This window comes from Mus caroli, unplaced genomic scaffold (genome assembly GCF_978045245.1).
Source record: "Mus caroli unplaced genomic scaffold, Mus_caroli_1 scaffold_16, whole genome shotgun sequence".
NCBI classification, from domain to species: Eukaryota; Metazoa; Chordata; class Mammalia; order Rodentia; family Muridae; genus Mus; species Mus caroli.
In genome coordinates this window covers 68,185,372-68,212,450 of record NW_028227271.1, presented here as the reverse complement: position 1 = coordinate 68,212,450, position 27,079 = coordinate 68,185,372, and the positions used below count along the sequence as shown (strand labels likewise).

Sequence of the window (27,079 nt, the reverse complement as noted above, 5' to 3'; positions counted from 1 at the left end):
AAGGCCTCATTAAGCTTATATACTCTCTATGATTTTGCTGAATTCACTTTGAAATGAATTGAAAATACTTTATCTTTCAAATGACCGTTTTCTCCCAGTCCGTTCACATAAGGAATATGGTGCCCTGAACTTGGTTGTAGTCATCACCGTATGGATCAAATTCTAGTGACTTCACTCATTCCTGTATTGGGAATAAATGCAAGCTCTACCTGAATAGGTGTGGTCTGGTGTAGGAGATGGTTTTGAAAGGTGCTTGCTCTCCAGCAGTTAAGGGGTTAATCTCGGCTAGCTTGGTGCAGATAGGCGCTGGACCGGGTCCTTGTTGATCCTGGGACAGGCCGAGCAGGACGCCCACTCAGGGTGGCTGGAGGGGACCTGGGACTCCGCCCGCAGGGTGGCGCCGCCCGCACTGGCCAGGCTGGATCGCGGGACAGGGATGTACTCACCTCCTGGTGCGCCCTTCTCTGCAGCGGCCATGGGCAACATTCAGAAGAAACTGATGGTCCGGAGCGAGGGTGGCAGGCGGTCGCGGCGGGGCCGGACACCGGGGCCCCGAGCTGAGCATCAGGGAGGTCTGCGAGAGACAGCGACAGCCGGCACCGGCGACAATCACTACCCGGAGGAGCCGCGAGTCGCTGACAACCCCAGCGGCCTCAAGAGACGGGGCAACGAGCTGTTCCGCGGCGGGCAGTTCGCGGAGGCAGCCGCGCAGTACTCGGTGGCGATAGCGCAGCTGGAACCCACAGGTAGGCGAGCCGCGGTGACAGGCGCTGGCCCGCATTCCTTCCTGCTGACTAAGGGGTACGGTGAACAATACTCGGAATGCGGAGCCTGTGCTAGCCAGGCAGGTTTGCGCGGGTCTCTGTCCTACCTTCCCCGTGTGGCGGGTGCGGGGACAACTCCTGGGGAGCTCTGCAGGATGAGCAGGCAGTAGGTCTGACTGCAGTGCTGCTGAGACTGCAGTCCTGTCGTTTTGGAGAACTGTGATTTTGCTAATGGGTTGTAACTGTGTTTAATTAAATGTGGTTTTAGGAAGTGCAAATGCGGATGAGCTAAGCATCTTGTATTCAAATAGAGCGGCATGCTACCTCAAAGAAGGGAACTGCAGGGACTGCATCCAGGATTGTAACAGGTAAACCTGCTCCAGGTTTGTCAAGAGAAGCTTGTAATGTCAATGTGAAGAAGGCAATGTTTATTACCCCAAGTTTTCTATGAAAGAGCCTAGTTTCCTAAAACTACTCATAAGTTGTTGAGACGAGAATGTAAAAAATCCCCACATCTACACACACACACACACACACACACACACTATTGAAAAATTATACAAACCTTTTCTCCCCTGCTCCTACCATACATTATGTATGGATTTCCCCTCTCTGGATTGCGGGAGGTAACTTGCTGCAGAATACCTGGCCACCAGGGTAACTTCTACTGGGTTTTGCTCAGATTGTCTCCAGCAAGCATTCAGTGACGGCGTATTGCCCTCCAGATCAAGTTCCTTGGCACCACCTGCTCCCCAAACTGGACCACTTCCTTCCTCTCACCGTCCTGTGTTCGAGGCCTTTACCCACCTTGTTCTAGATAAGGGTTGTACTCTCAGCTCTGCCCAGCTGCTAGCCTACGTGGTAGGTTTCTCCTGGTGCCCCGGCCATTGAAGGCTCTAACACTGGTCCTGGTCCTGTTGCACTTGTAGACTCCCAGCCCATTCAGTGTAGTGGATTTAGTGTCTGGGTCCTCTGCGGCATCTCACTCATAGATGGTACTCAGTAACCTGCAAGGCTGGATGAATATAGGCACACCAATCAAACGTTTTGTTTTCTTTTACCATTAAATGATAAACCCTTTGGCAAGAAGTCACTAGGAGTACATCTGAAAACAATAAGAAGTGATGTTCTAGACCGATTGACACAGGCCTGGTTTCCTCCTGCTGCTTTATATAATTAGAGTGAGTGTGCCACGCCTTTCACTCTCAGAAGTCTGGACAATAAATCTGTGAGACCTGTTTATAAGGCAAACAGTTTCCTTCATTGACTTGGTCAGCTTGTTGATGTGGATTAAGCGTGTTAGTGCCGGTGCTTCCAGTGTCTGAAAAAGGCTTTGCATTGCATGGTTGTTTTGTTTTTGCCAGTATAGATTGGAGTTTAGTAGACTAGCATTTATCTTTTGGTTTGGCCTGTCTCCATCCACAGCATGCTGGCTCCCATTAGCTAACTGCTTTGTTTTTAGGAGGTCGTGAGTTAATGGACATCAGGTGGACAGCTTGCAGTCTGTCATGGCATGAGTATACTACTGTGAACACAATCAGATGGCCCGAATCTTGACTCATTCCCCACAGAACCTGTCAATGTTTGCCATTGCTGTGGCTGAGTGTGGGGCAGGTGTGCTGTGACTGGCAGTGAGCATCCTCTCACCTAAGCATTCTTTCTAATGTCCTCCCTCAGAGGAAACCCAGATGGGACTCCAGGCCTGCAGCCTGGGGCTGGAGGAGGAGGATGGTCCTGGAGGAGAGCAGAGGGCCTGCTGGGAAGGAAGGGGAGGGCCTTAGCTTAGGAGCATGACCTCAGACCTGTGTTCTTAGCCCAGGAATGTGGCTCTGCTAGTCAAGGCTGACCTCTGTGGAGGCTGACCTACTTAGCTGTTTTCTGTGATACCTGGTGAGCATCCCAGCAGGACAAGCTGGAGATTGTATCTAGTAGGATGCTTGTATTCTCAGATTTTTTCATTTATTTATTTAATTCATTCATTTAATTTACATCATCCCTCCTCCAAGTCCCCCTCACACAGCCCCTTCCCCTCTCCTCCTCTTCCCTTCTCTGAGAAGGGGGAGGTCCCCCCTGGGTATCACTCTGGCACCTGAAGTCACTACAGGTCTATGCACATCCTCTCCCACTGAAGCCAGATAAGCCAGCCCAGTTAGGGGAGCAGGATCCACAGGCAGGCAACAGACTTAGGGATGGTCCCCTCTCCAGTTGTTGGGGGACCTGCATGAAGACCAGGCTGCACATCTTTGCGGGGGGGGGGGGGTGGAGGTGGTGGTGGCTAGTTCTAGCCCTTGTATGTTCTTTGGTTGGTGGTTCAGTCTCTGGGAACCCTCAATGGTTCAGGTTAGTTGAGTCTGCTGGTCTTCCAGTGGAGTCCCTGTCCTCTCCAGGTTTAATGGGAAAGAAGACATGATGTGCCTTCAGGAGTATGCTCAACTATGGGTATATCTGAATCTACATGAACAAGGAATAGTTTATTAGTAAAGTGTGTAACATTCTCTTCTAGCTCCAAAGACTGCACACATTTTCAAAGAGGTTTCCTACTTAGTTTTCAGAAATAACCTTTGCTTTCTGGGGAGTTCCATAGCTCTTATTACCAGGTAAGTGGGATTATAAGTCAAACTTTGGAAGAGAAGCCAGGAGTCATGTCTCACACCTGTAATCCCAGCAATTGGGAGATGGAGGCAGTGGGACTAGGAGCTGAAGGTTATCCTAAGCTACAGAGTTTGAGGCCAGCATGGGCTACATTAAATTCTGACTCAGAAAAACCAAACCAGACATTTTAAACTAGGGAAACCTTTTTACCTGCGAAGATATTGTTTATAGTATTTAATTTTTTAAGGAACTTAAACCATGTGTGTGCATGAGTGTGCATGTGTGTGCATGTGTAGCACATGTGAATGCCTGAAGAGCTGGGGTTATGGGTGGTTGTGAGTCACCTTCTGTGGCTCAGGTCCTAACAGCTAAGCCATCTCTCCAGTCCAAGATCTGAAAACAATGTGTTTGTGTGTGTATGTGTCTGTGTATGTATGTGTAGTACCTAAGGAGGCCAGAAGAAGGAAGAAGGTATCAGACCCCCTGGAGCTGGGGTAACAGGCGGTTGTGAAGCCTTCCTATGTGGGTGCTAAGAATTCTGGTCCTCTACAAGAACAGCAGTGGGTTTAACCGCTGACTGACTCTCCAGTCTGAAGATAAACGTTTATGTATCTCTGGAGAGGCAGTGTTTCCCAGAGGTTGTTTGCACACTCACTCTTGGGAATTTTGGTGGTATGCATGAGGCTCTGGGCCCCTGGTTCCTCAGCTTCTCCACATTTTAGTTTGCAGGCTCCATGTGAGAAAAAGAAGCTATCACGCTTAAGCAAAAGTGGGAGAAACAATGTTTTAAAAAGTGGGGTTTTTTTTTGCATAATTGTTTATCAGCCAAAAGAAAACAAACAAATAACAAGAAAACCCCAAACCACATCATACTTCTGCTTGTCAGAAGAACTCTTGGAGTTGTTGGAAACATGGGCACTCACAGTGCATGCGCACAAACGTATAAACACACACACATCTCTGGACAGCTTCCTACTGAGGGTGTCTAGATAGGCTAAAGTTGCCTAGTCATTCTCTGCCTCTGGGTGTTTTTGCCAACTTCTGACAGACTTGCCCACTGGAGACGCCTGAGGGTTGGTTGGAGCCGGCCTCCTGGCGAGCTCTTTGATGCCCACCACCTGTCTGTGGCTGTGGTTGTGGTTGCAGACTGTTTTCTTCAATGGCGTTTCCATTCACAGGCTCACACTCATTTTCAAGATGTAGTCAAAGAATGAAAACCCCAACCCTTCATTTCCTATGTTAGGAAATACTAAGAGTTTTGTGTCCCATTTTGTCAATTTAGATTCCAAGCTTGGGCCATCTTGATTGGCCCTGTGGTATCTTGAGCAATGAAAGCATGCTGGGATGGAGGTGATGCAGGTGTGGCGGGGAACACCTCCACACTCTCTGGCCTCGCAGATGAAATTTATCTTTAGTGATACTGAAAGTGCAAGATGAAAACTCATGACTCATAAACAGTTGTAGGCTTAGTCCTGGGTTCTCTTCCGGTTTGTTGCTGATACCCTTTTTATAATCAATAGAAATGAACCACAGATAGTGTTAGAAAGCTGATAAAAAACATGCAAGTTCGTGTGGTTTAGTAGTAAGGCACCTTGTTAGAGAATGTGTGTGTGTCTGTGTGTGTGTGTGTCTTTGTGTGTTAGCATCCTCCACAGCCACTCCCCCTTTTATTAAGACAAAGATATTCACTGCACTCGGAACTGCCAGCTTAAGGACTCTCTCAGACTGGCCACGGAGCCCCAGCAAATTTGTCTTCACCTCTTAAGCTCTGGCATAGCAGGCAGATATGTGTGGTTGCTGTTATGTGGTGCAGGGAACCTCAGGTCCATTTCCTTAGCTGTGAGACTTTTATTTCTAATCTGTCCACCTGGCTCTGTGGGGGGTGGGGGGCTGCCAGGGCGGGGGTGGCAACTAGGAGGCCAGTGCAGTGCTGGAGAACTCACACCTCATTGTGGCCTGAGGCCAGTAGGATGCTTTCTAGTTGGTGGGTTCAAGGACAATGTGATAGCTGTTTAACTTTAGGTTTGTCTTTGTGATAGATTGCCAGGACCCTTATTAAATTAACGGATCCTTCTCAAGTAAATGACCTGTACTGTCTTGTCCTCTTAGGGCTCTGGAACTTCATCCATTCTCGGTGAAGCCTCTTCTGCGGCGAGCAATGGCCTACGAGACCTTAGAGCAATACAGGAACGCATATGTGGACTATAAAACAGTGCTGCAGATAGATTGTGGGATCCAGCTGGCGAGCGACAGTGCTAACAGGTAAGCTAGCCTGAGGTCACCCTCTGGGGGCCTCTGTTATAGAAGGATCACGCTACCCCGTGTCCTGGGTTTTCACTCATTTTATGTCAACACCCACTCTTGCCAGCTTGATTTCTAATGATTCCCTCGTATTTCTTAGCTTTATCCTCTCACATCTGTATACTTATTTCTGTGAAGTTACTTCATCTTGATAACATGTGTACAGCTTCCATGTGCTTCTTCAGTCTGGGTGTTAGAAGGTGTTTTTGTGGATGTCTAAGTCACACTGACACCAGGGCAGGTGCTAAGTAGGTGCTGTGAGCAGACCGCTGTACACATCCTATAGGGCTCATGTGTTCTTGTGGGTAGCGCATGTGTCACCATGGATGCTTCTTGCACCTGCTCATGTGTCCTTGTAAGCAGACGCCTAGAAGGAGGAAGAGATCGGGGAGGAGGAGGAGGAGGGATAAAATAACTGAGAGTTTGATCTAATTAAAATTCTGACCAACTGGTCTCCTGAGGGAGAATGAGACAGCAAGTGCCTTCCGACCCGACTCGGGCTGGAAGCAAACATAGTGCATGACCCTGGGCTCAACCCTAACAACACACACTTCATAATACTCAGCATAAACTGAAGGCTATGCATCAGATAACACTTTCTAGTTATACATAGTATTTTCTAATTCCATTTTCCCAAAGGCTGTCCTGGACCCTGTACTGGTCTTAGCGTGCTGTGCTTCACACATCTGCAGAAGACAAAAGGCAGGTCTCAGTGGCGTGGTCTCTGCCTCTCAGCAAGCTAGAATATAGTTAGGGAACAGCATAACACTGAAGACCCCAGGTAGGACCGAGCGATGAACAGTGAGATGGATGGATTGTAGCTGGCTCTGGCCACATAGCCATGGCTACTGCAGAGGAACCACTAGAAGTATCTCTGACGAGTGCTGAGAGAGTGCCAGAAGGATGTGAGCACAGTTGGACAGTGAAGACGGTCTGGCTCACAGTCATTCTTGCTGGCATTCCCCGGGGCCCCAGACTGCTTTGCCCAGAACTTTCCCTTGGCAGTCACTCATTTCTTTGGAAGAAAGGTACATACAAAGTCCCAGCATCCAAACCCGTAAAGATTCAGAATTGGAAACTTTCTGAATGCCTTCCTGAGTTTCAGGTTTAGAACTGAGTCCTGGACCTCAGCAGTTAAGAGCACTGACTGCTCTTGCAGAAGTCCTGAGTTCAGTTCCCAACAATACAAGGTGGCTCTGATCATCTATAATGGGATCTGATGCCCTCTTTTGTCAAGTAGGCATACATGCAAATAGAGACTAACATACATAAAATATATAAATAAATGCATCTTAGAATTGAGTGCCATCTTAATACATGCGTATGTGTATGCTCATGCGTGTACACACACACCCCTCACCTATACATGCAACTATTCCAACAGCAGCAGCAATGAAAGTCACCAAGCAGAGAGGCATATAGCTAGAAGGCAGAGAGTTCAAGGCCAGCTAGGTCTACATAGCAGGTTCCACCTAGCCATGGCTAGATAGTGAGATCCTAACTCAAAAAATGATAATGATAATAATAATAATATAAATTCCTAAACCAAGATCACTTTTAGTACCAAGTTCTCCAGGTGTTGGCTTTTATTGGTTACCCATGACAACACTAGACAAAACCCAGCCTCAGTTATCCACAAGCTCCTTGGTAGTGAGCCAACAGAACCAGAAAGCCTTACCACGTATCACGCAGCACCCCACACTGCCAGTCATTTGCTTCCCTGAAGGCTGGGATGGTGTTTGATCTCCTAGCTCTCTTGTAGGAGAGAGCATGCTCCTTCCCAGAAAGCTACCAGCTACCTCTGTCCAGCATTCTTAGGTTCCCTTTCTCAGTGCCCTCAATGGCCTCCTTGGGTGTCCACTTCAATTGTTATGTTCTTTGCGAGCTCCCACTGTGTGTGTGTGTGTGTTTTTTTTTTTTACTAAAGCAAAATAGATTTATTAAGGAAAGCAAGAAAGAACTCCCAAGTGAGGATGGGATCAGGGGAGGACTGCCAAGTGTGGATGGGCTGTGGGGGAGCATTGCCCTGCAATGAGTTTCTTTTTGTGACTTCCTTTTCTTGCCATTTTACTGCACACTTCATAAGGATGTGAGTTACAGTCGTAGCTGCAGTGTGTTGTGAGGTTGATATCCTGAATTAAAAGGTGCTGTGTGAGTGAGCTCTCCACATAGAAAGCTTATGTAAACCTAGGCTTGGGGGATTTGCCTTTAATCTGCCTATCTTCTACCTGGCAATACCCACTCTCTTTTTTTCTTTCTTTTTTCTTTCTTTTTTTTTTTCTGTCTATGTTTTGTTTTGTTGAGGCCTTCAAACTCAGAGATCCTCCTCCCTCTGCTTCCCAAGGACTGGGATCAAAGGCGTGTGCCACCACACCTTGCTCCCCCCACCCCTTCTGTCCTCACCTTTTCTGTCCTTTTGCAGCTCTGGGATTGAACCTGGGCCTCATGCATGCTAGGCAGTTGTCCTGAGTTCTCCGTCTTCAGGCAGTTCTCAGGAAGTACCTGAGGCACTGTCAGAGGCGAGGTCCTGACCCTAAGGTATTTAGGTCTGAAGAGATTCCTCAGTGGACAAAGCACTAGCCGCACCGACCTGAGGGCCAGAGTGTAGACTCCCAGAATCCGTGTCAGTGCCCCATGAGCAAGCCTGCCGCTTGTCACTCCAGCACTCGGAGGGAACTGGGATGCCTCCGAGCAAACTGTAAGCTGACTAGCTGATAGGTGAGCTCTGGGTTCAACTGGGCGGCCTGCCACAATAAACAGTGATTGAGAAAGACATCTGATATCAGCCTTGGGCCTCTGTGTGCACACATGCACATGTGCATGCTCACACCATCATGGTATTTCAGGAAGCCAAAGAATGGCCTGAAGGTTTGTGGCAGTGGGCTAAATGGCATGAAGTGTGGAAGGAGACCATGTTGATTCTAACTTCTCAACTTTCAGCATCATTCTTTTTAAGACACAAGAGAAAGTTTATAGAAGACTAAACACCTTCCCGTGCACAGTCCATGGTGTGTGGTGAGCACAGAGTTGTGTAGCGATCCCTTCCGTTGTCTTATCTGCTTCCGTCATGACACCCTCAGCAACGCTGTCCCCACCAGGCAGACTCTCTCTCCCTCTTCAGTCTGCTTTCGGTCTCATGGGTTTAGCCATTCTGAGTGTTTCATAGAAATAGAGTCATAGTCTGTGCTGTTGTGTGTGATGTGTCTGCATTCTCGGTGGCGGGGCGCCAGTCAGTGCTGAGCTGCCGTGGAGGGTGTCCTAGTCATGTATGCCCAGATCATAGCTTTTTGTTAATCTGTCAGCTGGTGGTCATTTTGGTTATTTGCACCATTTTGCTGTTACAAATGGTGTGTGTAGGGACACCCTGGATAAGTTTCATTTGCTCCCCCGTCTCCTCCTCTGGTATATATGTAGGAAGGACATTTCTGGGCCCAGTGCTGACACCGTGTTTAACTTTCTGCCGTTGGTATTGAGCATTTACCTAAGAGGATAGTTTCACAGCAGTTGACTTCAAGGCTGTCACTTTCTTTTTTTTTTTTTTTTTTTTGTTTGTTTTTCGAGACAGGGTTTCTCTGTGTAGCCCTGGCTGTCCTGGAACTCACCACTTTGTAGACCAGGCTGGCCTCGAACTCAGAAATCCGCCTGCCTCTGCCTCCCGAGTGCTGGGATTAAAGGCGTGCGCCTCTGCCTCCCGAGTGCTGGGATTAAAGGCGTGCGCCACCATGCCCGGCGGCTGTCACTTTCTAATGGCATTTAAAAGTTCTGTTATCATTTTATAAAAAAGATGAGGAAGCTCTAGGGTTTCCGTGTTTTTTGTTTGTTTTTTTTTCAAGACAGGGTTTCTCTGTATAGCCCTGGGTGTCCTAGAACTCACTCTGTAGACCAGGCTGGCCTCGAACTCAGAAATCTGCCTGTCTCTGCCTCCCAAGTGCTGGGATTAAAGGCGTGCAGCACCACCACCACTCGGCCCCGTTTCCATGTTCTTAATTAAACGATCTCACTTCATTTCTGTGGTGCCATTTCCACTTCCATTTATTACAGTCCATCATGGAAAATCAGACATCAGAAACTTTTCTTTGTAAACATCTGGACTTTGTTTTTGCCATTTGTTAACATCTGTCTCTCTCCCTCTCCAGGAGCTTAGCATGCTAGACTCCTTACCTTCCTACCTCCCACCTCCACCCCCACCCCACCCCCGCCCCCGCATCACTGCATCTCTTTCCAGCTGCCTCTCCCTTCCTCTCTTCTGGTAATACAAATATTGCTTTAAAATCCCCCTTTTCAAATTCTTTTTCTTCTACAGTTGTGGTTGATTAGACATTAACTTTCAAATTTATATTTTCACACTCAGCCAATGAGATGTAGTTATTATAGCTACAGTTTAGATGGAAATTTCTGTATAAGAAACTATAGAGAGAATCCTGTATATTATAATCATCTGTATATAAATATAAAACTTTTAAAATAACAGTATGTGTAATCATAGACCTAACCAACAAGTGCAGCCCAGTAGTTAGCAGTCAGCCTTCCCAGTTGTAGCTCCAGGTCAGCCAGGGCTGCACAGAGAAACCCTGTCCCAAAACACAAACACAGAAAAAGGAAAAGAAAATGGTGTACTTTCATACGTAATCAATGCCAACTTTGAAAACCCTTTGGAAACATTTCAGTTTATATGGACTGCGTGTTTTCTGCATCTAAGAAGAGCACAGAAGCACAGCCGGGTTACTCTGACTTGTCTGTCTGTCTGTCTGTCTGTCTGTCTGTTTTTGTATTTTTGAGATAGGAATTCTCTGTGTAGCTCTGGAACTCATTCTGTAGACTCTGTTTGCCTTGAACTCTCAGAGATTAGCCTGCATTTCTTTCCGGGGTAGTGGGATTAAAGGTGTGTTTCACCACGCAGTTGTTAGTCTGACTCTTGATCAAACCTTCATTAATATAAAACATTAATTCCTTGATCAATACCAACAGTTCATTTTCTCTTTAGAATAGCACGAATCTTAACAGAGCTAGATGGATCAAAATGGCGGGAGAGACTGCCACCCATCCCAGCTGTACCCACATCTGAGCCACTGCGAGTTTGGCTCCCTGCTGCAGAGACCCCAGACCAAGATCCCTGTCCCAACAACTGCATGTCCAGCATCACAGGTATGGAGGACTACCCATGTCTCCTCATGAGGGAGCAGAAGCTGAACTGTGCTGTCAGACGTGGGCTCAGGCTTTCCTCCCTCCTAACTCGATTTCGGAAGCTGTTTCTCATCTACGTCCTTGTGTACAGGAAAGGCAGGCAGGTAGGGAGTAACCAAGCCAGTGGCAATGTCTTAATGTGGAGCTGGCATTCTTGAGAGGGGGAAGGAGGAGGAAGGAAGGAAGGAAGGAAGGAAGGAAGGAAGGAAGGAAGGAAGGAAGGAAGGAAGGAAGGAAGGAAGGAAGGAAGGAAAGAAGGAAGAGGGAGGAAGGAAGGAAGGAGGAGGAGGAAGGAAGGAAGGAAGGAAGGAAGGAAGGAAGGAAGGAAGGAAGGAAGGAAGGAAGAGGGAGGGAGGGAGGGAGGGAGGGAGGAAGAAGAAGGAGAAGGAAGGAAGGAAGAAGGAGGAGGAAGAAATTATTAAGCTCTCCAGGAAACCATGTGGCAACTTAAAAGGAGTAAGAGTACTGTGTCCAGAAACCAGAAAGCTGATTCAGGGGTGCTTGCTGTGCAAACCTGAAGACCTGTGCTCAGTGTCTAGGACCCATGGTGGAAGGAGAGAGCAGACAGCCTGAGATTGCCTCTGAGTTCCACATGCCTGCTGTGGGACATGCCTGTCCATAGTCATACATACACCGCATGTACAGATTATCAGTTCTGAGGTAATAACATGCAGATATGGAGTGGGGAAACTTGGATGCTGAGTAAATTTCACACCTAGCTTTAAGGTTTGTCGCTACTCATTGAATCTTTTGTTTTTGAACATTTGTTTTCTGTGTATGAGTACTTTACCTGCATGTATGTGTGTACACCACATATATGCCTGGTGTCAGAAGAGGTTGTGAGCCTCCATGTAGGCACTAGGAATTGAACCTAGGTCCTCTGTAAGAGCAGCAAGTACTCTTAACCACTGACCTGTCTTCTTTCCAGTCCCCAGGTTTTAAAAATTGTGTGTATGTGGGTGTGTGTGCATGAGCACAGGTGCTCACAGAGGTCTGAAGTGTCAGCCATGCGTGCTGCATGCCAAGCTTGCGTGCTCTACAAGAGCGTAGTGCTCGTAACTACTGAACCATGCCCCCAGTGCCCAGCTTTGCGGGTTTTGAGTGAGGGTTTTCCCATGGTCCAGACTGGCCTCTAACATGATGTGGAACCACGAATAACCCTGAGTGCCGGTCCTCCCACTTTTCCCTCCCAAGTGCTAGGACCTCAGGCATGTACCACAATGCCCACCCCCTGATGGTATTTGTAACCATTTCATAGACTTATTCTGCCATAATTCCAGCTTCATGAAATGTCTAAAGTACTAATACCTAAGAGTATTAAGTTACTTAGTATAAAGTACTAATACTGAAAGAGACAGTGTGCTTTATAATTACTGGAAACTGTGGGCTAGTGGGTTCACTGGAGTGGGCATGTGTGAGAGTCAACCTCACATCATCTAGTTACCTGTGTCTTGGTATATGGATGACTACTGCTGTCTCTAACACAGTTCTTGTTCCTGTTAGTGTTTCCAGATTGCCAGAGGGGAAGAGAAGACATGGCAATGTGTGTAACACAGTGGCACTGCACTCTGCAGTATGTGGAACACAGTGTGGCACTACACTCTCAAACATGTGTAACACAGTGGCGCTGCACTCTCCAGCATGTATAACACAGTGGCACTGCACTCTCTAGTGTGTGTAGCACTGTACTCTGCAGCGTGTGTAACACAGTGTGGCACTGCACTCTCCAGCATGTGTAACACAGTGGTACTGCACTCTCCAGCATGTATAACACAGTGGCATTGCACTCTCTAGTGTGTGTAGCACTGCACTCTCCAGCATGTGTAACACAGTGTGACACTGCACTCTCCAGCATGTGTAACACAGTGTGACACTGCACTCTCCAGCATGTGTAACACAGTGGTACTATACTCTCCAGCATGTATAACACAGTGGCACTGCACTCTCCAGCGTGTGTAATACAGTGTGGCACTGTACTCTCCAGCGTGTGTAACACAGTGGCACTGCACTCTCTAGTGTGTGTAGCACTGCACTCTGCAGCGTGTGTAACACAGTGGCACTGCACGCTCCAGCATGTGTAACACAGTGGTACTGCACTCTCCAGCATGTATAACACAGTGGCACTGCACTCTCTAGTGTGTGTAGCACTCCACTCTGCAGCGTGTGTAACACAGTGGCACTGCACTCTCCAGCATGTGTAACACAGTGGCACTGCACTCTGCAGGGTGTGTAACACAGTGACACTGCACTCTGAAGCGTGTGTAACACAGTGGCACCTCACTCTCTTATGTGTGTAACACAGTAGCACCTCACTCTCTTATTTGTGTAACATGGTAGCACTGTACTCTATTCTCATAATTTGAAAGCAACAGCATCATAACTATTCATACATTCAGCAGCTTCTCCTCTTTAATTTTATGTTTTGTTCTGTTTAGCCTAGCACCTCATGTGTGAGGGTGCAGCTCTGCAATGGAGAGTTTGCTGATAATTGTTCTTAAGATTTTATAGATGTATTTACAGGAATGTTTTCTCTATGTGTTTATTTTCTTGGCCCTATAGATGAAAAAATGTTTCAAGCCCTCAAGGAAGAAGGAAATCAACTTGTAAAGGACAAAAATTATAAAGATGCCATTAGTAAATACAATGAATGCTTAAAGATTAACAGCAAGGCGTGTGCCATCTACACAAACAGGCAAGTTCTTTGTGGTTTATGTAGGACTTTGAATAGTGTTGATTATTTTATTTATTTACTTTATGTGCTTTGGTGTTGAGGGTGTTGGATCCCCTGGAACTAGCATTATAGACAGACAGGTGGGAGCTGCCATGTGGGTGCTGGGAATAGAACCCACATCCTCTGAAAAAAACAGCCTGTGCTCTTAACCATTGAGCCATCTCTCCCGTCCAGTTTTGATTATTTTAAAATAACTTTTGAGAAGTTAGCTTACTACAATTCCTTAATTCCATGTACTGCTTCTAGGAATCAGTATGCAAGCTGTCCTGGGTGTCTCTGAAAGAGCTGGACTACAGAGATAGGAGAGGGACTGGAAGGATGAAGGTCTGATGCCCTGGTCCCATGAGCATCTTTGGTAACTGAGCTGGTCCTGCTCTGGCCCTGCACTGTCTCCCTGGCCAGGCTGCAGCAAGCTGGGTCCAAGCTCTGGTGCGGGGTTGAGGTGGAGGTGATCAGTATCATTCAAAAGATGTCTTATGGGGCTGTGTCCTTTTGCTTATGAAGTACTAAAGGCCCGTCTTTTTTTCTTTTTAACAGTGCATAGTAGAAACTGGCAGGCTGCTCTAGAATGCAGCCTATACCATCTTTACCACTTCTGATTCTTTGGGGATTTGGTGGAAGTAGGTAGGGTATGTGATAACAGAAAGAAGGAAAGATCAGTTTCAGGCATTTTTCTAGTTGTATCATACAATCTTTAAAGGTTTTTTTTTTTTTCTTTTTTGAGAATTTCATACATGTGCACTGTATTTATATAATTTCTACCCCTCCCCCCTTTTTAAAAACCATGTGTATTTTCCCTGCATGGATGCATGTGTACCACAGTGCACGCATGGAACCTACTGAGGTCAGAGGAGAGTGTTGGATCCCAGCTACCAAGTGAATGCTGGAAACCTGACCCAGGTGTCCTGAAAGAGCATCAAATGCTGGAAATTGCTGAGTCCTGTCCAACCCCTCAGATACATCCCTAACTGGCCTCTTACCGTGGCTTTGTACACTTTTCCCACTTGTGGCCACTGCTGGCCACATTGTCACTAAATCCAAGAGTATCCCTCCTCCTGTCTCATCAGTGGCCAGAAATGGCTCATTGGTTTCTGTGAAGGCCTTGCTGCCCTGGCTGTAGTGGCCTGGAGCTCAATGCCTGGGCCTCCTCTCTGCAGGTTTCCCATTGTCTGGTATCTTGCCTTGGAGGGCCTGCTTGAGCTCCAGACCAGCGCACCTCCCTCAAGTCTGGCTCCACTTACCTCCTCTCCTTGTTCCTCCAGGCTCTGCTTTCTGAACCCCGGACTTTCCTTCCTCATTGGAGAAGCACCCTCGGCCTTCCTTTCCCAACCTAGCGTGCGCTCACCTCTCACTACCCCTCAGAGTGACTGGCTTTCCACCCCAGCTCTCTGCACCCCATACCTGCCTTAGACCACTGTTTTCTACTGCCTTCTCTCTCCTCTTGTCCCACTCTCCCAGTTGTAGCTAGAGTGAGCATGTCACCCAAGGGAACAAGGCCCTTTGTGACCTGGCCTGGATCCACTGTTCCATTCCAGCCAGGCACTGCTTTTCCAGGTTCATCAAGAACACCATGCTCTGCCCTGGGAAGGCTATGCCCAGGTTGTGTCCTTGGGCTCCCTCTGACCCTCTTCTCTCTCCCTTGACTCTAAGCCTTGGCAAGATCATTCTCCTTCATACGCCAATATGCCTGCTTTTAACTTGACGAACTTACATCCCATGTCTCCTGACTACCCTGCCACTCGCTTTTCCCCACAAGGTCTTGGGCCTTGGCTGTGAGCTTCCAGATCCACTTTACAGATATCATTAGAGAGGCTCATTCAGTTCCCCGTCTCCACCCTGTTGCATCTTGTTTTGGATCAGGCTATATTTTGTTTGCAGTGGGCTCCCCAGTGCTGTAATTTCATCCCCTGTGAGAGCGAGCACTGTGGCTGGCTGCAGGTGTAAGTGCTGGTTGAAGCAGCTGTAGCTTAAGGCAGGCTTACTGAGCTGGCTTGATCCTTACTAGCTACTTCTTCCTTTTAAAAATAGATTTAAAAAAACTATATAAATTATTTTGGCTTTTTAAGATTTTTTTTAAGATTTATTTTTTATTAGATGTTTTCTTCATTTAGATTTCAAATGCTATCCCCTTTCCTAGTTTCCTCTCTGAAAATCCCCTGTACTCTCCCCCTTCCCCCTGCTCCCCAACTCACCCACTCCTGCTTCCTGGCCCTGGCATTCCCCATACTGGGGCCTAGAATCTTCACAAGACCAAGGGGCCTCTCTTCCCAGTGATGGCCGACTAGGTCATCTTCTGTTACATATGCAGCTAGAGACACAAGCTCTGGGGCTACTGGTTAGTTCATATTGTTGTTAATAACAAGATTTTGCTGACAGGACCCTGATATAGCTGTCTTCTGTGAGGCTATGCCAGTGCCTGGCAAATACAGAAGTGGATGCTCACAGTCATCTATTGGATGGAACACAGGGTCCCCAGTGAAGGAGCTAGAGAAAGTACCCAAGGAGCTTTTTAAGATTTTTAATAGTGTGCGTGTTTGTGGGTGTGTAGGCATGTGCACATAGGTGTATGGGCATGTGACATGGGTGTGTGCACACAGGTGTGTGGGTATGGGTGTGCAGGCATGTGCACATGGGTGTGCACATGTGTGGGCATGTGCACATGGGTGTGTGGGTGTGTGCACATGGGTACAGAGGTGAGAAGCAGGTGTCAGATTCCCTACAGCAGGCAGTTATAAGCTACCCTTTGTGGACACTGGGAACTGAGCTCAGGTCCTCTGCAAGGGCTGCGAGTGCTTTTAAACACAGCTAACCTCTCCAGCCCCGCTAGCTGTCTAAATACACTGATCAGCGTCCTCTCCTTTTCTTGCATTATGTGTGCCAGGGCTCTCTGTTACCTGAAGCTGGGCCAGTTTGAAGAGGCAAAACTGAACTGTGACCAGGCGCTTCAGATAGACGGCGAGAATGTGAAAGCCAGCCACAGACTAGCGCTCGCCCAGAAAGGACTGGAGGTGAGGGCGTGTCTGTCTGTGTGAAATTTTATCTCCAAATGCAACAAGTGGTTTCATGAATGTAAATGTCAGGGTCCTGATCTCCGAGTGGTTTGACTCCTGGGATACACTGACCTGCTCAGCAGCCTCAACATGGCTCTAGCTGTCACTCTCACCTCAGCTGTTTCCATCCAGCTCCACTTCAGGCCATAGTGAGCATTTTGGTTACCGTTTTCCAGCTCCACTTTCGTAGGGTGTCAGGGAATGTTCGCCTTAAGGGAGATGGCTTGTGGCTGCTGTGTTACTGTGTAAATATAGGGAACTTCCAAAGCAGGGGGGAGGGGGGGAAGGATTAAAACAAAAACTCAAGCACTAACAGTGCCTTCAGTTCCCAGCAGAGACTGAGGTTGGAGGCAGAGAAGAAACATGTAGTGGAAGCTGGCAGAGCTGCTGTCGAGATTCAGTGGCTTACAGTGGCCTGAACTCTGAGCTGATGGCCCCTGTAGGACTAGAGTGGCATTCTTACACCACATTGTGAAGAAAGAAGGCTCTGTATAAATGTGCTGTCTGTATGCTAGCTCTCTGGAATGGAAATCTTTTTTTTTTTTCTTTCTGCTTTTCAAATATAGGGTGTCATGTAGCCCAGGCTGGGCTTATGGTCCCTAGATAGTGGAGTCTGACCCTGAACTTGGTTCTCCTGTCTCTACCTCCCAGGCACTGTTCTGCATAGAAATATGGGTCACTGAATGTTTATGTGTAGGGAAAATGTTACCAGATGTGGTGGATTGAAAGAAAACGGCCCTGTAGGCCCATGGGGAGGTGTGGCCTTGTTGGAGGAAGTGTGTCTCTAGCAGGCAGACTTTGAAGTTTCAAACACTCAAACCAGGTCTAGAGTGACATTCACTTCTTGCTGCCTGCTAAGCTCTCAGCTCCTTCTCCAAAACCATGGCTGCCTGCATGCCATCACGTCTCCTGCCATGACTAAATCTCTGACCTGTAAGCCACAATTAAATGATTTCCTTTATAAGAGTTGCCGTGGCCACAGTTTCTCTTCACAGTAATAGAATCCTAAGACACCAGGGACCTGTCAGGGAAGAATATACTCTCTGAAATGTACATAGGGAGAAACATTACAGGTGTCTAGCCAGTCAGCACAGAATGCATTTCCTGCAATATAGTTTTGAGGACAGAGGGATCTTATTCAGACACTCTTGCTCATGGTGGTCTGGAACTCAGTATGTATCTCAGGCTAGCCTCAAACTGTGCTCTCCTGCCTCAGCCTCTCAAGTACTAGGAGGGCAGTTGGTACATGCCCTGGCCCTCTTCTTCTTCCTCTTCCTCTTCCTCTTCTCTTCTCTTCTTTCTCTTCTTTCTCTTCTCCCTCTTCCTCTTCCTCTCTCTTCTCTTCTCTTCTCTTCTCTTCTCTTCTCTTCTCTTCTCTTCTCTTCTCTTTCCTTCTCTCCTCTTTATCTCCCCTGTGTGTGGGGTTATGGGGGTTCCCGTGTCCAGTCTGCCACAGGGCTAGAGCGAATCGTGGAGGTAGGATGCATGACACTGGAGTTTTGACTGCACTCACCCCACACCAGCGCCAGGTGGGTGTCGGGCTATGTGAAGCTGCTGGACACTGGCCCCGGGGGAGCGGGGGTGGAGAAGCGAAGTCTGAGGTCCCCGGGGACTGCCGAGTCAGTTTGGGGGTCCCCGGGCCTGCAGAGAGGCTGGAACAGTCTGTTTCTCAGATTCTTGGGCACCCAGACTCCACTGGGAGCCGTGTGGAAGAGTTGAGAATGGAGTGGGGGCCCATGGCCGGATCTAGCCAGGGCCAAAGGTGGCTTGGCTTGGTGGAGGCCGTGGCAGGGAGCACTGAGAGAGAAGCCTCCTGCGGGAGACTAGAGCGGCTCACAGGGAATCCCTATGAAGATACAGTCCATGGCTTTAAGGCATTTATTGTCATAGTGGAGAGTAGCAATGAGTGAAACCGTACCCCACTTTCTCAGGGTAGGCCTGAGGTTAAATACCTTTTGCAGGGAGGAGTGTCTGGGAAGGGGAGTTTATTGGCTAAGCCCTTCAGACCTTTAGGTACCTCATTAAATAGAGATCTATTTTGAGGCTATGTGACCTGTGGGCACGTCCTCTGCCTACGGAGGGGCTTGGGGCATTGCCCTTATGTGACTGATGGTCACAGAAGTGTGGAAAGCTGAGGCGTCCTGTAAGGAGCCTGGTGTCCAGGAGTGTGGCAAAACACCTACCATTCTGTTCCTTGCAGGGTTATCCCCTGCCAGGTCACCTGTGGGGTCACCGGGGTTTCAAACCTAGTTCAACCAGAAACCAGGCTGCCTTTCATGGTCCCACACTGTGAGTGTTCACATGTCTACTTGATAAGCCAGCCATCACACTGGAGCAGGACCCACCTGATACACCTCATTTAGAACTCTTTCAGAACTCTCTCTCCAAATATGGATGCATTCTAAGGTGTTACGGGTTAGAACGTCAGCTATGAATTGGGAGAGGGACTTTAACTCCATTCTTGTCACTGAATGGGACATGTGGAGGGTTTATTGCATTGAGTACCAAAACAACAGCTATCTGTAAGCCCCGGACTATCAGGCCTCTCTAGATCTCACCTCCTCCCAGGCTGTGTAGAGCCAGGCCCGTGCTTCCAGCAGCCAGGACAGATGCAGCCATGTGGAGTGGTGGCTGTGGCACATACTTACTGTGTCTGTTCATCAGCCCTCCCTTCCGCCATCTTGCTGGTAGCATAAGTAATCTGTAAGCCTCACATACAGACCCTTTAGAGGGTTCGTGGCACCCTAAGTGCAAGAGACATCTCCACCACTGACTTCCCCTATGGCTTTGGGCCAGTGTGGCCAGCGTCACGTACTCTGTACGGCCACTCCGAGAACAGGTCTACCTCATGCTGACCTTTCCTGCTGACTGAGGTCAGAGGCTCTGTCTAATAAGGACTGGGATCTTATACTTTCTTGGAGTGAATCTTAGCAGTGTCTATGATGGCACAGACAAATAATATCCAGTTGGGGCCGCTTTCTCCTTTGATTATGACCCAGAGCCTGTTTTCCTGGCTTGGCTTCCGGCTTGGCACTTACCTATCTGTTCAGTAGGTTGAGGGCTACGCCATGTAAACCCAAGGTCCAGTGGCTGAGGCCATGTTTGTTTGTTTTGAGACAGGGTTTCTCTGTGTAGCCCTGGTTGGCCTGGAACTTGCTCTGTAGGCCAGGCTGGCCTTGAATTTGGAGATCTGGCTGCCTCTGCATCCTGAGTGCTGCCATTAAACGTGTGTATTACCACTGCCGCTGCCACCACCACAGCTTTTATAAGATGTGTCAGAGCTTGGGCTTGGAGCACAAGGCCCACCTTAGGTGGCAGGTTCTCTGCCTGAGGCTCCAAGCTGAAGGTTGTCCAGAGTTTGTTACTCGAAGCTGTCTTTAAATAAATCTATTCCAGTTCTTTAAAAGAAGAAATATCTACGTGTTTGGTTTTTATTATGAATTTACTTGCTGCTGGCTGGTTATATGCCGGCTGCTGTTGTTAGATGTAAGATATGGTTCCTTTCTTAAGTTTATAGCAGTAACAGTCTGTGAGTCCCAACTTATCAAAATGGGCAGCACCCTATAAAGTATCACTGTAATAGTTTAAGTGTACCTCTTAATTGCATTACCATATGTGACTATACTATACCTTTAAAACACTTGTACCCAGCACTCGGGAGGCAGAGGCAGGCGGATTTCTGAGTTTGAGGCCAGCCTGGTCTACAAAGTGAGTTCCAGGACAGCCAGGGCTACACAGAGAAACCCTGTCTCAAAAAAACCAAAAAAAAAAAAACAAAAAAACAAAAAAACACTTGTCAGCATGTGCCACTGCACAAATGTGGTCAGAGGGTCCTCCATGGGTTCTCTCTTCAATGATGGGGGTCCTGGGGATCAAACTCAGGTAGCCTAGCTTGACAGCAAGCACCTTTACCATTGAGCCATCTCACCAGGCCCATTGTCATTTCATTAAAAAGCATTAGAGATTGTTAGCAGCTTAAGAAAAATCAATCTCTCTCTCTCTTTCTCCCCCTCTCTGCCCTGCTCCCCACCATCCCTGCCTCTCCCCACTTACTTGCCCACCCCCTGTATGTGTGCCCGTGCATGCTTGCACGCATGTGCAAGCACACATGTGGAGGCAGAGGGTAGCCTCAGTAGTCAGTCTTCTGCTTTGATCATGTTTGAAACAGGATTTCCTATTCACCAGGGTGTGCAGCACACTAGACTGGCAGGCTTACAGGCATCCTCTGGACACTGCCTCTCATCTCCCTGTAGGAATGTCGGCAGTGTGTGCATGATATTCACTACTGTATATTACTGTACACATTCTGGGGAATCTGATCTTAGTGCAAGCATTCTTGCCCAGGGAGCTGTCTCTCAATCTGGTTGTTTGCAACTTCACTTCCTTTTTGTTAGAGCCACACTCTGGTGGGCACTCTGCTCTTCTGTGACTCCTCCCCTCCAGCTGATCTCAGCTTTTCTGACAACAGAAGGGAAGCCCCTCCCCTCTGTGCCCATCTCAAGTCTTGCTTCACTTCATTGCATCAAGACAACTCAGATATATTGCAAGTTGTTGCTTTTTATTGTTTCCTCTTATGGCATCTAAGAAACCATAGAGGACAAGGACAAGGCTGTTCTTCCCATCTCCAAACAAAGGGACTGCTCAGTGACTCCTGGAGACTGGCAGCCCTGCGCCCCACCTCTTCTGCTGTCCCACCCTGCGTCCCACTGCCCCCGCACCCTTGGTGCTCCTGTGCCTCTCCAAGTGCTTCTGGGTTTCTCACTACCCCTGCAACCAAACAGACTGGTCCTCAGGCAGACTCATGAGTGTGTCCACTTCCCAGCCTGCCTGCGGCTCCCAGACCTATTCTCAGACCTTGACATTGGGCTGCACTGGATTGTCACCCGCTTCTGGGCATGACTGCAGAGCTTGAGATGGTCTTAGGGTGGTAAGTGTGTGAGCTGTTGTCAACACTACGCCCTGCCTTCCAGTCACATGCTTACCTCTCACCCTTGCGCCCCATCTAGGACACCTCAGTGTGAAGGTACTATCTGTTTACCCCGGAACGTCTGTCCGAGTGGTCCAACAGTGGTATGTGGGTGTGTTACTGATGGTGCAGAATGTGTTAGAGTCTGCAAGCAACTAACGTTTTAATAACCCACACTCGCGCTCTGAGGTTCTGCTCGGGTGTGGTAGTCCAGCTTGTCTCCACGGGTGTCCTGTACCCTCTGGTTCAGCATCCAGTGCATGCAGACCCGGGGCATCTGAAGTACTTGCCAGTCAGGCTCTGGTCTGTACTTCCAGAACATTGCTGAAATGGCAAAGTTGTCTCAGCTACTAGAGTTCCTCTTCCACCTTATCTGTGCAACCCTCAAGTGAGGTTAAGATTTGGTGCTGGCCAGTTTTCAAAAGGAAACAGCTCTGGAAGGTTCTATGGAGCAAGAGTACTAGAAAAGCTACTCTCTGTGGTGCCTGCTGTGCTGCAGCCCTGAGAAAGCTGGTTTTTACTTTGGACTTCATTTTGCTTTTTTGCTCTTGGGTGGGTTTGGACTTCTGGGCTCCAAAAGCTTCAGCCTCCAGAGTATCTAGAACATTGCTAGAACAATGCTGTGCACCGTTCCTGCTTAGGGTCTTAGGTCTCACTAAAGGGTCTGTGATGGTTAATATTTATCATCAATCTGATAAGATTAACATCACTATGGAAACACACCTCTCGGCATGTTTCGAGGGACTATCTAGATTATGGTAGAGTGGGAAGACCCACCCTAAATGTGCGAGACGACATTTCATGGAGAAAGGCACCTGAGCACAGACATCCCGTCTCTGCTTCCTGAATGTGTGACCAGCTGTAGCCCGCTCCTAACTTATACCTTCCCTGCCATGATGTCTGAACCTGAAAACTGTGAGCCAAAGTAAATTCTCCCTTTAAATGGTCAGGAATTGTTCTGTCAACAGGAAAAGTAACTCAGGCTAGTCAGGTCACACCTGTCATTCTTTCATTCAGTGGATGAGTTTGGACAACACAGAAGGTTGTAGTGGTGGAATGGAGCCTGGCTGCCTGCCTCTGTGCCATCCTCACTACAAGGAGGCTTGCTGTCGTGTATACTGTCTCACAGCAGACTCACCCACGTGCCCACTGTGAATGGAAGCACTGACAGAAGCCACCTGTACACATCACTATTGCCCAGGCTAGCCCAGGAACCTCATACCCATACAGACCGCCCTATCATTGTATTTTTTTTTTTCAGAACTGCCGGGAAAGTGGGGTAGACCCCAGTCAAGTCCTCCTAAACCCAGATTCCAGTGAAGCCCGGCACCTAGACACTAAGAATGACACAGCACCTCCCAGCAAAGGAAGGGAGAGGAGGAGAATCCAAGTCCAAGAGGTATTTGTATTTCATACCCTGCTGAGACTTTACACAGAATCTAAGGTTATTTCCTGTGAGTTCTGCAGGACCTTTCCCTTTTTATGCTGATTGTCAATGAAAATGTTGTGAAGATAGAATTTGCCCTTTGCTGCATCATTGGCCACCGTGTTTCTCAGCATGGGCCATGGATGCGGATGTCCCTGGGGGACGTTGTTTTCACTGCCCTGGAGCCACAGGCCATTGGCTTCTCCTCAGAGTAGACATGCAGACATGGACAGGACTCCTCTTCAGCCCTGCCAACCCCTGGTGGAAACCTTTCCAGGCTGACTGACCTTTTTTCATTGTTGTTTTGTTTCGGTCACTTAGACCAGGCTGGCCTGAAATTTAGAGATCTGCCTGTCTCTGCCTCCCAAGCGTTGGGATCGAAGGCACACACGATCTCTCTCGGCCCCTCATCTCTCTTCTTTTTTTATTCTTTAATAACCTGGGCTTCTCCAAGACAGCCTGGCCATCATATCTACCTCTGCGATGCCTAGAAAGCCACATGATTTGCTTTGTCATTAATGAAGAATGTCAGGACATAAATTACTGTATATCCATGAATGCTAACTTCCTGTTTATGGTCTGACATTTCCACTAAGAGGCAACAGGTAGGAACCCATGACTTTTCCCCTTTAAGCAAGAAAAGAGTGTTTTAAGAGACATGAAAAATGTAGGATCATTTTGTTAAATATAAGAAAATGGAAATGAATGTAAAATTAATCCTGAAAGGCTTTCAGATTTTTTTTTTTGAATGTAGAATAACTTCTAAAAATGTCTTATTTTCTAACTTCTTTTTCTTAAAGAAATTACGTATTTTAGAATGTATTAAAACTTTTATTTTCTTAGAATTTTACTAAAACACTGAGTGTGGCTCTCAGTTGACAGTGCTGTGTGACTTGGATGTATGTGCCTGGTATCAGTGACCTGATGTGCTGTAGTTTCTGTTGGAAGGTTGATGGCAGCAGTGATGAGGAGCCCGAGAGACCTGCAGAGTCCTCTGCTACCTCCCCACCTGCCAGAGATGGTGTGGAAGACGGAGGGTCTGCAGAACCAGCAGAAAAACTCGACGTCTTCAAGCCTAGTAATGCCTATGAGTTTGGACAGGTCCTAAGCACTATCAGTGCCAGGAAAGATGAAGAGGCCTGTGCACATCTTTTAGCCATCACTGCACCCAAAGACCTGCCACTGTTGCTAAGTAACAAACTTGAAGGGGACACGTTCCTCCTCCTCATTCAGTCACTGAAAAGTCACCTTGTGGCCAAAGACCCTTCCCTGGTTTATGAGCATCTCCTGTATCTGAGCAAAGCAGAGAGGTTTAAGGTAAGCAGCAGTGCGCGACTGGGAGGAACCTGCCGTTTCTGGGGTCTGTAACTTCCAAAGTGTTGCTTATGCTCACAGCACCCTCCCCCTTTTCCAGACGATGCTGACACTAATTAACAAAGGCCAAAAGGAGCAGATGGCGCAGCTGCTTGATGGTCTGTCAGACACACAGTCCAACGGTTTGACGGCAGAGGATATACAAGCCCTAAGAAGGCAGTATGAGCTTTAACTTGGGGTTGCTGAGTTCAAGACAGCAAACATTGTGATGCAGTTGCATGGGTAAAGCCACACCCAGAAGGATCCCTGTTTGGACATCAGATGTTGTACTTATTTTTATATGTAGAACATGTATATTCTATAATCTGATTTTTATTTATTGTAAATATTCTCTTCTGTACTAGAGCCAACACCTTTATATTTAATAACTATATTCAGAACTTGGCAAATTATACTCTAACTTATAATACATTTTCTTTTAATGACCTACCCATTAAAAATTTAAAATACATTCTTTGTGGTGGCAGTTCAGGTTTGACAGGAATCAGTGACTTTAGTCCTTTAAAAGCAAATGTTAGCAGTTTCGACTCCATCACTTTCTCTCCCACTCAAATGCACAAAATCCACTTTAGAGAAGTGGCTTACTGTCACTTGAGATGAAATTCAACACTTAATGTCTATGAGATCATTATTAGTGTATTAATTTAGAGCCCTAAAGGAGTTACTTTTTCTAACATTTAGTGTGACTTTGTCTTCTACATTGCTTGTAAGCAGTAAAAGTGTATGAAACAAATTCACCCTGCTTTTGTATTTGAATTGTCCCCACCCCAACTTTTTGTTTTCTGCTTTATGATTTCTTTACTCTAACAAGTGGAAAAAGTCACTGGATACTCCTTTCTCTGTGTTAAAGGTTATTTTCTATACAATAAACATTCAAGCCTTTATTTAATGTGAGTATGCTTGCGTGTCTGTATGTATATCTTGTACATGCAGGCTACATAGGCCAGACGAGAGCACTGGGTCCTATCCTTAAGGATGGGGATGAGCCTCCCGGAATTGTCTCTGCAAGCCTCAGCATTCAGGTCTTCCCCCAGTGTGTCCTCATCCCCTTCTGAATCCCAGGAGCATTCTTTCCAATATTCTGTTGCTCATTTTAAAGTTAGGTGAACATCATTTTCATATCTCACTTTTACAATTACAATATTTAAGACTCATCGTGGGTAAATGGTACCTTCCCAACTCTGCCACTTTTTTTCCCTCAAGCATGTCTCTCCTTTGTCCTGAGGTGGAAACCTACTGTAAGTAGTTCTCTAACCTGTAAACAAATAGGTTTTTCCTACACTTTATCCCCTTGGTTTCACTCCTATCACTAGATGGGGGTTGGGGGTGGGGAGGGAGGTTGCTGAATCTCTTCCTTTTTGTTTCTTTGATCATGACTACTAACAAACTACAACCAACCCCCTGAAGGACCCTAGCATTTATATAGCCTCTGAAAAATACTCAGGATTTCAAACAACACACCAACAGAAGTTATCTCAGCTGGCAAAACCATGCCTCTGCTAGAGCATGAGGCAAATCATAGCTGCTGTGGACAATCCAAAGCAGCCCATATCTCTGTATCTAGGATTAAAATAAAAACATTCTTAGAATATTGTGTTATTTAGAGAAACCAAAATTCCAGAATTGTCACTACATGTTTTCTCCTTCTTAATATTGTTTTTGTAGACAGTGGGCAATAGATTGTTGCATATTCATACATTGGCAGTCTCGTAAGATGGTATCTATGGTGTCATAGCTTGTTCAAGTGTACTCTGCTGCTCACACCACACAGCACTCAGGACACTCCTCTGAATAGGGAGGGTGACAAACTGCATTCACCCATGTTACTGGAAGAGGATAAGATGACCACCTTGAATATTTTACATATGCTATCTCCAGGAGAAACAGAGGCAGACAAGTGACTGGTGCTGGAGCTCTGGCACCCCCCTCCTGGGTACTGGCCTGTGACAGTTCTCACATGCAGCTGGCCACAGGGATCACCTACCCTTCCCTACACACTAACCACTGTACCTGCAGCATGTGGCCCAGTATGCTGAGTGCCAGGTGCTCAATGAGTGGACCTGGAAGGCTGCTTTCCAAGGTCAGATCAGAGAAGCTCCAATTTTTGAGAAGACTCTGAAGAGGAGACACTCTTTGGCCCCCTCTTGGAGTGCCTGCAGAGTCAGTCAGATCTTGTAAGCCCTCAGACAGCTGGAACTCACGCATGGCCAGCCCACTAGCTGAGAAGCTCCATATGCAACCACTAATACTGAAGGGAACTATTTATGACCCTAAGAAAGAAGCACTGGTGGGGATAACCCTTAGTTTATTCTTAATTTGGAGGGAAAAAAAAAAAACAACCAATGACATCAAATATAAAGCTCTCTAGTAGAAAAAAAAGTGTGAATGGAGTTTTCAAGGGCCCTAGGGACCACAGGGACAATGGCATAGAATCTAAGCCAGACTCCATCCAGTCCATGAGAAAGAAGAGCTAAGGACTAAATTGCTTTGCTGCAGAATCTTCGGTGTCACACCAAGGCCACACATGGCAGGACAGCGGAAAAGCAACTTGATTATCTGTCTTCCCTTAGGGTTTTAACAGTGCCTGAGTCAGGTTTACAGCCATTGCTCTATGCTTTTGTCTTTTTAGGTCAGTGTTTTTGTCTGTGCAGCAGAAATGACCGTTTCCTACAATGGAGTGGTATGTTGGGA

At 47.3% G+C, this 27,079-nt stretch overlaps 1 protein-coding gene across 3 annotated transcripts in view; it reads left to right on the top strand.

The window, feature by feature from the left end:
- Positions 1–25,260, top strand: part of Spag1 (sperm associated antigen 1) — a 64,316-nt gene extending 39,056 nt beyond the window's left edge. For all 3 annotated transcript variants that reach the window (XM_021183225.3, XM_021183224.3, XM_085831959.1), the window contains 9 exons: positions 471–746; positions 1,033–1,132; positions 5,466–5,618; positions 10,642–10,802; positions 13,401–13,533; positions 16,454–16,580; positions 22,850–22,987; positions 23,963–24,331; positions 24,429–25,260. In XM_021183225.3, the coding sequence (XP_021038884.1) occupies positions 471–746; positions 1,033–1,132; positions 5,466–5,618; positions 10,642–10,802; positions 13,401–13,533; positions 16,454–16,580; positions 22,850–22,987; positions 23,963–24,331; positions 24,429–24,560 (1,589 nt within the window). In that variant the 3' untranslated portion in view covers positions 24,561–25,260. The remainder of the gene's footprint in view (positions 1–470; positions 747–1,032; positions 1,133–5,465; positions 5,619–10,641; positions 10,803–13,400; positions 13,534–16,453; positions 16,581–22,849; positions 22,988–23,962; positions 24,332–24,428) is intronic.
- The last annotated feature ends 1,819 nt before the right edge of the window (positions 25,261–27,079 follow it).